General features: G+C 40.8%; 1 protein-coding gene and 1 long non-coding RNA gene across 2 annotated transcripts; both read right to left on the bottom strand.

Annotated features, from left to right (window-relative positions):
* Nucleotides 1-423: 423 nt before the first annotated feature.
* Nucleotides 424-1347, bottom strand: LOC141058643 (olfactory receptor 6B1-like). Its single transcript, XM_073554835.1, has one exon. The coding sequence runs from the start codon at nt 1345-1347 to the stop codon at nt 424-426; it is 924 nt and encodes a 307-aa protein (XP_073410936.1).
* A 10405-nt stretch (nt 1348-11752) lies between these two features.
* On the bottom strand, nt 11753-12797 carry LOC141058572 (uncharacterized). Its single transcript, XR_012222259.1, has 2 exons — nt 12576-12797; nt 11753-12413 (listed from the first exon to the last, which is right to left on the bottom strand). It is a non-coding gene; the product is annotated as an uncharacterized lncRNA (long non-coding RNA).
* Between the last annotated feature and the right edge of the window lie 970 nt (nt 12798-13767).

A 13767-nucleotide genomic window follows, 5' to 3' on the forward strand; every position in this document is an offset into this window, starting at 1 on the left:
GGACAGCACATGCACCCATACTGCCAGACTGGATAGCACTACAGATAACAGCCACCCTAATCTCAGTGGCTGGAAAAAGTCTATGTTTTTCAGAGCTTCTGGCCTTGATGTATTCTCCATCACCAGCGCTATCCATAAAATGAATATGGCGGCGCCTGGTGACAGAAGTGGACATCACAAGAGCAATTCCTGTACAAGTTGTGACAATTATACTTTTCTACAAGCTTCTGACTTTCATAATAGGTCCAATTGCATTGGTTCTAATGGTTGACTTCATTATTTAACAAAGAAAACTGCATCTGTCAAAATGTGTATAAATAGAGTGCATCTTTTCCTCAATTTTTCAAGTTGTACATAATGTTTCTATTAGTTTAATACTATGAAATACACTGTATTGTTGGCAGGAAAGTCAGCACCAAACACTTATAACATTCTTTTCTTTAAGAACAGTACAAGGGCTTCTTTAACTTCCTTGTTACGTAGACTGTAGATAAATGGGTTAACAAGTGGAGTGAAGACAGCATAGAACAATGCCATCACTTTGTTCAAAGATCCTTGACTAGCCGTGGGCTTAATGTACATTGCAAACATTGTGGAATAGAATGTAGTAACCACTATAAGGTGTGAAGCGCAGGTAGAAGCCGCCTTCTGTTTTCCTGTAGCAGATGGAATTCTCAGAATTGTCTGTAGAATATACCCATAGGACATCATAGTAAGTAAAAGTGAGCTAAGGATGACGGATGATGCACATATTATAACGGTCAGTTCTTTGAAGTAAGGGTCAGAGCAAGACAATTTTAGTAAAGGAGCAGCTTCACAGAAGAAATGATTGATAACATTGGCACGGCAAAAATGTAACTGTGATATTTTGATAATTGGAAATGACGTAGTCAGGAAGCCAAGGACCCAGGAAGCAGCTGCAAGAATAGCGCAAACCCTATGACTCATGATGCTTGTGTAGCGCAAAGGGTAACACACCGCCAAAAATCGATCAAAGGACATTACTGCGAGTAGGATGGTCTCGGTGGCTCCAAGGAAAGTGAAGAAGAAAAGCTGAGTCATGCAGCCAGAAATAGAAATGCTTTTTCTCTTTCTTGGGATATCCACTATAATTTTAGGAACCGTTACTGAAATGTAACCCAATTCCAAAAAGGATAAATTGCCAAGAAAGTAATACATGGGTTTGTGAAGTTGCTGGCCAAACCGAATTATGATGATAAGTGATATATTTACAGTAAGTGTTATGACATAAATTGACAAGAAACACACGTACAAAAATTTCTGATATTCTTGAATACTAGAGAATCCAAGAATAATAAATTCTTTTACATTAGTCTGGTTTGCCATTGATTGAGTACCTATTAATAAATGGGATTTTCTATGAGTATTAAAATTATACAAAAACAATTTGAATGTATCTTACAGTTGACATATCACCAAATACAAAGTTGTCAAGCAGCTTTAAATTATCAGAACATATTAATGGGCTGGACTTTGGTGTAAAATTCATGTTACCTGTGAAATGCAGGTACTTTTTTATTTTACATAATCTCATTAATGTTTTTCATGTTCCGTGGATAAAAAAATCCATATGTGTAGAAAAAGCTGGAAAATCTGTGAAAAACAAAAAAAGACAATGAATATAAATAAGATAACACGGAGGCTTGATGATTTCCTTTATTTTTATGCCATTGTATTTTTGACTTAACTTAACTTAAAGTTGTAGTTAAAATATTTTCCATATACACAATACCAAAAAAAGTTTTCAGGCTTGGAAGATATTATCAACCTCTAATGAAAAGTGCGGCTAAAATATATAGCAGAAACATACTTAAAGTTTTACATGAAGAATTAAAGTAAATGGTTCACTGTCTTGGTCTAATTAACAGTCTCTTAGTTAAACAAAATAAAAGATTACTTCATTACAGAAAGTCAGCCAAAGCATTTCAATAAACTTTACATCTTATTAGATACTATGTTTTCAGGAGCAGCACAAAAATTTACAATATGCCTAATGAAAAAAAATATTTTATAGAAAATACTACAGTTGTTTATGAGAACAATAATTACTAGCAGAATAGATCAGTCTGAGAGGCAAAAATAAAACTTAACATTTACTATGTGTTGCTTAAAAGGTTGTCCCCATCTTTACAAATTATCACATATCCACAGGACCTGTGCGCTAGTATAATGTGTGTTTGGTGCGTTGGTGGCTACTTTACCACCCTGTGTGCCAGTGTGCCGCTAGTAGCACTGTGAATGTTTGTCTAGACAGGCAGTGTAGTGTGGGAACTCCTGCTTGAACTTAACATCTGCATCGGGCGTCCTCAGGTGACCATGCTAAAGCACACTGTATGTCAGAGTAGGTCCAACCAACAGCTTAGTCTTCCTTGGGGGGTTAAGCTATAGGGACCCCAATTGGTATTTTTCTATACGCCTGTGCAGCCTAACACGGTATAGTCCTTTCTGATTTGCTTCATAGTACCGCTCTGTGGTGTAACAGAGCTTGGCACTTTGCGTTCTTTGAACACTGAGTGACATTTAACTCAGTGTGCCTTACGTGTTTTCTGGCAGTCTTGCTCTGCCATTGTGCTAGCTGTGGTTTCTCCATCACCGCACGTTGGACCCTGGGTTGTGAACGCACTTTATTGTAATTTTTATTCTGTGCATTTCACCAATCCTAACAAGGGGTCCAAGCACTCAGACCATGTTAAGTTATCACCTAGCTTATGAATTGATGATTACTTCTAAAGATGGGACTAAGTCTTCAATTATTTACTTTACAAAATACATACTTTAAATCAAGTATAAAGACAAGGCAATGAAAAAAGAAATTGGCATAAACAATATAATCAACTGAATCAAGTGAAATTCTTCAACTTCACGTGACTATCTAGAAAAAGGAAACAAGTTTTGCTGATGTCAGAAAATGAAGGAGGTAGTTATAATTGCCCCAGATGCACCTTTCAACTGCAGTTTTGTCATGATGGAAAAAGGTAGAAAGTGGATTAGCTACCCATAAAAGTCTGGACTCTAGAAGAGAACTTAGTTTAGCTTCTTTATCAAAACATCATAGAAATATCTACTAGAGGTGATGTTGGAATATGTTTGGTGCAACAACTCCATTCCTGTTTATGAGTGTTTAGTTGCTTGACTTGTATGCTGTTTATAAAGTTAGAGCAAAAAAAATACTCCAAGAGGCTCACACAGGGGGAGCATCTGACTGTATTTCCTGTGTTTCCTGTGTCTGAGTATGGAAGATGAAGCAGCCTCCTGCAGATGCTGCACAGACAGAGACACACAAATGATTTATTCCTGATCTATTAAGCTTATTATATATTGTTCCTGATTGTTCCTGAATAAAGAAGCTCTGTTGCCACAGAACCCCAGAGTGACACTGCAACAGGAGTCCAAAGCAAAAGCAGCACAGAGCAACAGAGAAGATGTCCACTAGCAGCAATCCTGTCAGTTCTCAGAGCCAAGCCTCGCTAACCAGAACTAACAGTCCTGGAAATTCAAGGTGAAAATGCTACTCACAAGAGAAGGTAAGTGGAAATATACTCAGGAACAAGTGCTTCATCCATTAAAAGATGATTGGCTAGAGAGGGATCAGAAAGCACAAAGCATGATCTCCCTCAGTGTAGATGATAATCAGATATGCATATTTGCAAGTGTGCAACTGCAAAGGAGATGTGGGATGAGTTACAGAAATTGTAAGAAAGATCAAATCTCAGCAATAAGCTTTATCTCATGAGAAAGCTGTATCAGTATAAGCAAAGTGATGGACATCATATGCCGGCCTATATAAGAAACACCCTAGAGATTGTGAAGCATCTCAGGTGTATTGGAGAAGAAATGAAATATTTTCATGTTGCTGCACTTCTATTAAGTGGTCTTCCAGAAAGTTATGACACAGTTTTGACTGCACTAAATGCACAGCCAGATGATGTGCTGACACCAGAGTATGTTAAAGGCAAACTTGTGGATGAATTCAAGAGAAAAGTGCAGCATGTAAGCAGCAGTAATGAATCCAGAGCATAAACAGCATTAAAGGCGCAGGATTTCCATAAATATAAGAGCAATCTAAGAGAAACGCGTGAATATTTTGTCTGTAAAAAGCCCGGCCACCTTAAAGTAGACTGCAGAATTTGGAAAGCAAGAATGAGTCAGTTTAAAAAGCAGAACAATCATCAAAGGGTTAAAACAGCTGTAAAGGAAGATTCTGCATGTATTGAAGCTGCATTTAATGCCAGTACAGGCCCATCTGCAAAGCATATATGGTGTACAGATTCTGGTGCAAGCAGCCATATGACAAATAACAAGGATTACTTCACTGACCTTAACCCCTTCACCCCCAAGGGTGGTTTGCACGTTCATGACCGGGCCAATTTTTACAATTCTGACCACTGTACCTTTATGAGGTCATAACTCTCGAACGCTTCCATGGATCCCGGTGATTCTGACATTGTTTTCTCATGACATATTGTACTTCATGTTAGTGGTAAAATTTCATTCAAATAACTTGCGTTTATTTGTGAGAAAAACGGAAATTTGGCGAAAATTTTGAAAATTTCGCAATTTTCCAACTTTTAATTTTTATGCCCTTAAATCACAGAGATACGGCACACAAAAAACTTGATAACTAACATTTCCCACATGTTTACTTTACATCAGCACAATTTTGGAACCAAAATTTTTTTTTGTTAGGAAGTTATAAGGGTTAAAAGTTGACCAGCGATTTCTCATTTTTACAACACCATTTTATTTTTAGGACCACATCACATTTGAAGCCACTTTGAGGGGTGTATATGATAGAAAATACACAAAAGTGACACCATTCTAAAAACTGCACCCCTTAAGGTGCTCAAAACCACATTCAAGAAGTTTATTAACCCTTTAGGTGCGTCACAGGAATTTTTTTGAATATTTAAAAAAAAATGAACATCTAACTTTTTTTCATAAAAAAAATACTTCAGGTTCAATTTTTTTTATTTTACCAAGGGTAACAGGAGAAATTGAACTGCAAAAGTTATTGTGCAATTTGTCCTGAGTACGCAGATACCTGATATGTGGGGGGGAACGACTGTTTCGGCTCATGGCAGAGCTCAGAATGGAAGGAGCGCCGTTTGACTTTTTCAATGCAAAATTGGCTGGAATTCAGATTGGACGCCATGTCACGTTTGGAGAGTCCCTGATGTACCTAAACAGTGGAAACCCCCCACAAGTGACCCCATTTTGGAAACTAGACCCCCCAAGGAACTTATCTAGATATGTGGTGAGAACTTTGAACCCACAAGGGCTTTACAGAAGTTTATAACGTACAGCGGTACAATTAAAAAATCATATTTTTTCCACAAAAATGATCTTTTCACCCCAATTTTTATTTTCCCAAGGGTAACAGGACCCTAAAAGTTATTGTGCAATTTGTCCTGAGTACGCTGATACCCCACATGTGGGGGTAAACCACTATTTGGGCGCATGGCAGAGCTCGGAAGGGAAGCAGCGCCATTTGACGTTTTTGGCTGGAATTGAGATCGGACACCATGTCGCGTTTGGAAAACCCCTGATGTACCAAAACAGTGGAAACCCCCCACAAATGACACCATTTTGGAAACTAGACCCCCTAAGGAACTTATCTAGATGTGTGGTGAGAACTTTGAACCCCCATGGGCTTCACAGAAGTTTATAACATAAAGCCATACAATTAAAAAATCATATTTTTTCCACAAAAATGATCTTTTCACCCTCAATTCTTATTTTTCCAAGGGTAACAGGACCCTAAAAGTTATTGTGCAATTTGTCCTGAGTACGCTGATACCCCACATGTGGGGGTAAACCACTATTTGGGCGCATGGCAGAGCTCGGAAGGGAAGCAGCGCCATTTGACGTTTTTGGCTGGAATTGAGATCGGACACCATGTCGCGTTTGGAAAACCCCTGATGTACCAAAACAGTGGAAACCCCCCACAAATGACACCATTTTGGAAACTAGACACCATAAGGAACTTATCTAGATGTGTGGTGAGAACTTTGAACCCCCATGGGCTTCACAGAAGTTTATAACATAAAGCCATACAATTAAAAAATCATATTTTTTCCACAAAAATGATCTTTTCACCCTCAATTCTTATTTTTCCAAGGGTAACAGGACCCTAAAAGTTATTGTGCAATTTGTCCTGAGTACGCTGATACCCCACATGTGGGGGTAAACCACTATTTGGGGGCATGGCAGAGCTCGGAAGGGAAGCAGCGCCATTTGACGTTTTTGGCTGGAATTGAGATCGGACACCATGTCGCGTTTGGAAAACTCCTGATGTACCAAAACAGTGGAACCCCCCACAAATGACACCATTTTGGAAACTAGACCCCCTAAGGAACTTATCTAGATGTGTGGTGAGCACTTTGACCTCCCCAGTGCTTCACTGGGGAGTTTACAACGCCCGGGCGTGAAAATAAAAAATTCGTATTTTTTCCACAAACATGATCTTTTAGTCACCATTTTTTTATTTTCCCAAGGGTACCAGGATAAATTGGACCCCAAAAGTTGTTTTCCAATTTGTCCTGAGTATGCTGCTACCCCATATGTGGGAGAAAACTACTGTATGGGCACACGTCAGGGCTCGGAAGGGAAGTAGTGACGTTTTGGAATGCAGACTTTGATGGAATGGTCTGCGGGTGTCATATTGCCTTTGGAGAGCCCCTAATGTACCTAAACAGTGGAAACCCCCCACAAATGACACCATTTTGTAAACTAGACCCCCCAAGGAACTTATCTAGATGTGTGGTGAGCACTTTGACCCCCCCAGTGCTTCACAGAAGTTTACAACGCCCGGGCGTGAAAATAAAAAATTCGTATTTTTTCCACAAACATGATCTTTTAGTCACCATTTTTTTATTTTCCCAAGGGTACCAGGAGAAATTGGACCCTAAAAGTTGTTGTCCAATTTGTCCTGAGTATGCTGCTACCCCATATGTGGGAGAAAACTACTGTATGGGCACACGTCGGGGCTCGGAAGGGAAGTAGTGACGTTTTGGAATGCAGACTTTGATGGAATGGTCTGCGGGTGTCATATTGCCTTTGGAGAGCCCCTAATGTACCTAAACAGTGGAAACCCCCCACAAATGACACCATTTTGTAAACTAGACCCCCCAAGGAACTTATCTAGATGTGTGGTGAGCACTTTGACCCCCCCAGTGCTTCACAGAAGTTTACAACGCCCGGGCGTGAAAATAAAAAATTCGTATTTTTTCCACAAACATGATCTTTTAGTCACCATTTTTTTATTTTCCCAAGGGTACCAGGATAAATTGGACCCCAAAAGTTGTTTTCCAATTTGTCCTGAGTATGCTGCTACCCCATATGTGGGAGAAAACTACTGTATGGGCACACGTCAGGGCTCGGAAGGGAAGTAGTGACGTTTTGGAATGCAGACTTTGATGGAATGGTCTGCGGGTGTCATGTTGCCTTTGGAGAGCCCCTAATGTACCTAAACAGTGGAAACCCCCCACAAATGACACCATTTTGTAAACTAGACCCCCCAAGGAACTTATCTAGATGTGTGGTGAGCACTTTGACCCCCCCAGTGCTTCACAGAAGTTTACAACGCCCGGGCGTGAAAATAAAAAATTCGTATTTTTTCCACAAACATGATCTTTTAGTCACCATTTTTTTTATTTTCCCAAGGGTACCAGGAGAAATTGGACCCCAAAAGTTGTTGTCCAATTTGTCCTGAGTACGCTGACACCCCATATGTGGGAGAAAACTACTGTATGGACACACGTCGGGGCTCGGAAGGGAAGCAGTGACGTTTTGGAATGCAGACTTTGATGGAATGGTCTGCGGGTGTCATGTGCGTTTGGAGAGCCCCTGATGTACCTAAACTATTGATACTCCCCACAAGTGACCCCATTTTGGACACTAGACCCCCCACGGAACTTATCTAGATGTGTGGTGAGCACTTTGAACCCCCAAGTGCTTCACAGAAGTTTATAACACTCGGACGTGAAAATAAAAAAATCATTTTTTTCCACAAAAATGATATTTTTGCCCCCAATTTTTTATTTTCCTAAGGGTAACAGGAGAAATTGGACCCCAAAAATTGTTTTGCAATTTGTCCTGAGTAGGCTGATACCCTACATGAGGGGGTAAAACACTGTTTGGGCGCATAGCAGAGCTTGGAAGGGAAGGAGCACCATTTGACTTTTTCAACTCAGAATTGGCTGGAATTGAGATCAGACGCCATGTTGCATTTGGAGAGCCCCTGATGTGCCCAAACAGTGGAAACCCCCAATTCTAACTCCAACCCGAACCCCAACACGCCCCTAACCCTAGCCCTAACCCTAGCCCTAACCCTAGCCCTAGCCCTAACCCTAACCCTAGCCCTAACCCTAACCCTAGCCCTAACCCTAACCTAACCCTACCCCAACACACCCCTAGCCCTAACCCTAGCCCTAACCCTAATGGAAAAATGGAAATAAATACATTTTTTTTATTTTATTATTTTTCCCTAACTAAGGGGGTGATAACGGGGGGGTTTGATTTACTATTTATGGCGGTTTTTATGTTTGGCGGCTGTCGCACGCTAAAAGACGCTTTTTATTGTAAAAATAGTTTTTGCATCACCACATATTGAGAGCTATAATTTTTCCGTATTTTGACCCACCGAGTCATGTGAGGTCTTATTTTTTGCGGGACGAGTTGACGTTTTTATTGGTACCATTTTCGGGCACGTGAAATTTTTTGATCGCTTTTTATTCCGATTTTTGGGACGCAGAATGAACAAAAACCAGCGTTTCATGAATTTCTTTTGGGGGGGGTGCGTTTACACCGTTCCGCGTGCGGTAAAATTGATAAAGCGGTTTTATTCTTCGGGTCAGTACGGTTACAGCGATACCTCATTTAGGTCGTTTTTTTATGTTTTTGTCGGTTTTATGCAATGAAAACTATTTTATATAAAAAATAATTATTTTTGCATCGCTTTATTCTGCGAGTTATAACTTTTTTATTTTTTCGCTGATGATGCTGTGTGGCGGGTTGTTTTTTGCGGGACAAGATGACGTTTTCAGTGGTACCATGGATATTTATATGCGTCTTTTTGATCGCGCGTTATTGCACTTTTTGTTTGGCGGTATGATAATAAATCATTATTTTTTGCTTCGTTTTTTATTTTTATTTTTTAAGGGGTTCGCTAAAGGGGTTAACTAATGGGACAGTTTTATAGGGCAGGTCGTTACGGACGCGGCGATACCTAATATGTGTACATTTATTGTTTTTTTTTTTTATTATTTTAAAAAAATGAATTTATTGGGGAATATTTTTTTTTTTTTTACTAATTTATTTGGCGATTTTTTTTAATTTATTTTTACACTTTTTTTTTAATTTTTTTTTACTTTATTACATAGTCCCAGGTGGGACATCACTGTCCTGTGACAGATCGCTGATCTGTCACATCACAGATCACTGTGACAGATCAGCAATCTGTCACAGGCAGTGCACAAGGCTTCCTCATGCCTGCGCTTTGCAGGCACTGAGGAAGCCAGCTTCCCCAGGCCCCCGAAGGCCCCTGTCGCCATCTTGGATTCGGGGGCCTGGAGGAAAGGAGCCCCCCGCAGCAGCGCTGCACATTGCGCTGCCGTGGGGGGCTCAGGGAAGCACGGAGGGAGCCCCCTCCCTGCCGATGCTTCCCTTTAACTCCCGGTACACCGCGATCGCGTTTGATCGCGGTGTGCAAGGGGTTAACGTGTCGGGGGCGGTCCGTGACCGCCCCTGACACATTGTGCCGGGTATCAGCTGTGATAATCAGCTGACACCCAGCCGCGATCAGCGGCGCTCACCACGTGGGCGCCGCTGATCGCGGTAGACGTACTATCCAGTCCCCGGTCATACGGGCCCGGGTACCGTGGACGGGATAGTACGTCTCATGTCAGGAAGGGGTTAAAGAAAGCAAGTCAGAAAAGGTCATCTTAGCTAATGGTCACTACAGTCATATGTTAAAGTTTGGGCACCCCTATTAATGTTAACCTTTTTTCTTTATAACAATTTTGGTTTTTGCAACAGCTATTTCTGTTTCATATATCTAATAACTGATGGACTCAGTTATATTTCTGGATTCAAATGAGGTTTATTGTACTTACAGAAAATGTGCAATCTGCATTTTAACAAAATTTGACCGGTGCAAAAGTATGGGCACCTCAACATAAAAGTGACATTAATATTTAGTAGATCCTCCTTTTGCAAAAATAACAGCCTCTAGTCGCTTCCTGTAGCTATTAATGAGTTCCTGGATCCTGGATGAAGGTATTTGTGACCATTCCTGTTTACAAAACAATTCCAGTTCAGTTAAGTTTGATGGTCGCCGAGCATGGACAGCCTGCTTCAAATCATCCCACAGATGTTCAATGATATTCAGGTCTGGGGATTGGGATGGCCATTCCAGAACATTGTAATTGTTCCTCTGCATGAATGCCTGAGTAGATTTGGAGCGGTGTTTTGGATCATTGTCTTGCTGAAATATCCATCCCCTGCGTAACTTCAACTTCGTCACTGATTCTTGCATATTATTGTCAAGAATCTGCTGATACTGAGTTGAATCCATGTGACCCTCAACTTTAACAAAATTCCCGGTGCCGGCATTGGCCACACAGCCCCAAAGCATGATGGAACCTCCACCAAATTTTACTGTGTGTAGCAAGTGTTTTTCTTGGACTGCTGTGTTTTTTAGCCTCCATGCATAACGCCTTTTTGTATGACCAAACAACTCAATCTTTGTTTCATCAGTCCACAGGACCTTCTTCCAAAATGTAACTGGCTTGTCCAAATGTGCTTTTGCATACCTCAGGCGACTCTGTTTGTGGCGTGCTTGCAGAAACGGCTTCTTTCACATCACTCTCCCATACAGCTTCTCCTTGTGCAAAGTGCGCTGTATTGTTGACCGATGCACAGTGACACCATCTGCAGCAAGATGATGCTGCAGGTCTTTGGAGGTGGTCTGTGGACTGTCCTTGACTGTTCTCACCATTCTTCTTCTCTGCCTTTCTGATATTTTTCTTGGCCTGCCACTTCTGGGCTTAACAAGAACTGTACCTGTGTTCTTCCATTTCCTTACTATGTTCCTCACAGTGGAAACTGACAGGTTAAATTTCTGAGACAACTTTTTGTATCCTTCCCCTGAAAAGCTATGTTGAATAATCTTTGTTTTCAGATCATTTGAGAGTTGTTTTGAGGAGCCCATGATGTCACTCTTCATAGGAGAATCAGATAGGAGAACTACTTGCAAGTGGCCAACTTAAATACCTTTTCTCATGATTTGATACACCTGGCTATGAAGTTCAAAGCTCAATGAGGTTACAAAACCAATTTAGTGCTTCAGGAAGTCAGTAAAAAGTAGTTAGGAGTGTTCAAATCAAGAAAATGATAAGGGTGCCCATACTTTTGCACCGGTCAAATTTTGTTTAAATGCAGATTGCACATTTTCTGTTAGTACAATAAACCTCATTTGAATCCAGAAATATACCTGAGTCCATCAGTTATTAGATATATGAAACTGAAATAGCTGTTGCAAAAACCAAAATTGTTATAAAGAAAAAAGGTTAACCCTCCGTCAGGCGCAATATAGATTCTCCTCAGTTCATGCGCAATGTGCCTGACAAGCACAGGTCAGAAAACCACCTATAGTAGCTACATATTTCAATTTCAGGACTATAGAAGTAGTCAGTGACCTTCATAGGAATGTATTAAAAGAGATTACACCAAATCAGATGCAAAAAAAAACATTTATTAACCATAAACTTATTAAAACTAAAAGTACCACTTTTCGGTAGTACCGCCAAATAGGCTCCAGTTATCTTTACTTAACTATTGCTTAAATATAAAATTATGGAAAAAAACTTAAAGGATATTGCACTTAGATGTTACTTAATTATTTTCTACTCATCTTCAGTGGTTTCAATTGCAGCAGAAGCAGCACAGGTACACTTAGAAAAGCAAGGCTGGCAGACGAAAGTTGCATGGGAAAGGCAGATTGATTCTTTACATATTTTGCAGTCATATTTAGAAAGCCTTCTGAAACCAGATACAAATGAGCAGGTAGTACAACTGCGTCTTTTAGAAGGTGGTAGAGTCGGTGTTTGTTCTGGAACGTCCTTGGGACGTCCTTTGTATTTTTATCTTTGCCCAAATAATAAGCTAGATCTGTGTCTGTTTCCTCTGTATCAGTGTCATCACCATCCTGCTCTGTTCCAGAATCAGTGTTACATTCTGCTACCTCATCTTCAGATGAAATGTCACTAGATTCCTCTAAATCCTCAGTTACTGCTGGTTCTTCCTCATCATCTTCTAACAAAAAAATCTTCATTTCTTCTAAATGAAGGGGTTTAGATGAATCATACTGTTTTCTGGCCATTGCAGCAGAAAATCTGAAGCAAGAGAGAAAGAGTATGTGTTAGGGCGCAATGTGCCTTAGAAGCCACCCTCCTTTTGTCTAAGAAAACAGTACTTATGTACACTAACTTAGCATTAATCCTTCATAAAACAAGCTAAATACACAATCGTGATGAATAAAAAAAGAAAATACTAACCTTTCAATTTGTGTTGAAATCAGGCGCAATGTGCCTGAGAAGCCAAAGTGTTGATATCTGCTCACTAGAAGGTCTGCTGAGTCACTGTGATATCAGGTTTCACAGAGCCTGTAGAGTCAGGAGATAACTAGGAGGGGTGGGGTTTTCTGTTAAGTGGGCAAGGAGAGAGAAGTGAAACTAATTACTGTGTGCCTGTCAGATCTATTGCGCCTGACGGAGGGTTAACATTAATAGGGGTGCCCAAACTTTAACATATGACTGTATATGACTTCAGAAGAAGTAGGAGATGGCTACCTCCACTGTCCAGTTTCCTTAGCACAAAGCAGAAAGATCCCAATAAAGGATGTTCTCTACATTCCCAGCCTTGAAAGCAAACTTCTATCAATAAAGAAGCTCACTGAAAAGGGGAATGTAGTTACTTTTAGATATAACAGCTGCATCAGCTCAAAGAAGGGTCACACTCTTGAGAAGGAAAAATCCCAGATCAACTTTATCAACTAAAATGCAAAGAAAGTGTACAGTGCTAGACAAGATCTACATAAGAACTATATCCATGTATGGCACACACGTCTTGGGCACAGAGACCCAGAAGCAGTAAGTAGTGTTGAGCATTCCGATACCGGAAACAAAAAAAGTTCACCAAACACTACATTTGGAACTTGTGTAGGCCACATCAGCTCCTATTAAAGTGTAGCCCACACACACACACTTCATAAAATTAGTGTTTCTTGTACCTGTAACCACCTGTTCAGGAATAAGCACACTAAGGCCCCCCTTTGTACTTTTCTGCCTATCTTAAGCAGTCTGGCAAGATGAAGAAGGCAGGGAGTAAGGCGCGTGGGCGTGGGCGTGGAGTTTCAGCAGGGAGAGGACGTGGGGATTCTGCAGGGAGAGGATGTGGGGATTCTGCAGGTAGAGGACGTGGGGATTCTGGGCCTGCTGCGGACACCAGTGAGTCAGCATCCCCCAGTTTTATCAGGCAACAGTCCTTTATGCGCAGCTTTGTAGGACCTCAAGGTACCCCACTGCTGCGGTAGGAACAAATTGAAGCCATTGTCGGATGGATGGCAGCTAATGCATCGACTTCAATTACTTCCACAGCCTCTCAGGACCAGAGCACCGAAGAGCAACCATCTGTCTTTTCACCACCTGCCAAAGTGCCCAGGCAGTCAGAGAGACATGGACAGGAGCC

This window comes from Dendrobates tinctorius, unplaced genomic scaffold (genome assembly GCF_039654945.1).
Source record: "Dendrobates tinctorius isolate UK_male_01 unplaced genomic scaffold, ASM3965494v1 ptg000213l, whole genome shotgun sequence".
Classification (NCBI taxonomy): domain Eukaryota; kingdom Metazoa; phylum Chordata; class Amphibia; order Anura; family Dendrobatidae; genus Dendrobates; species Dendrobates tinctorius.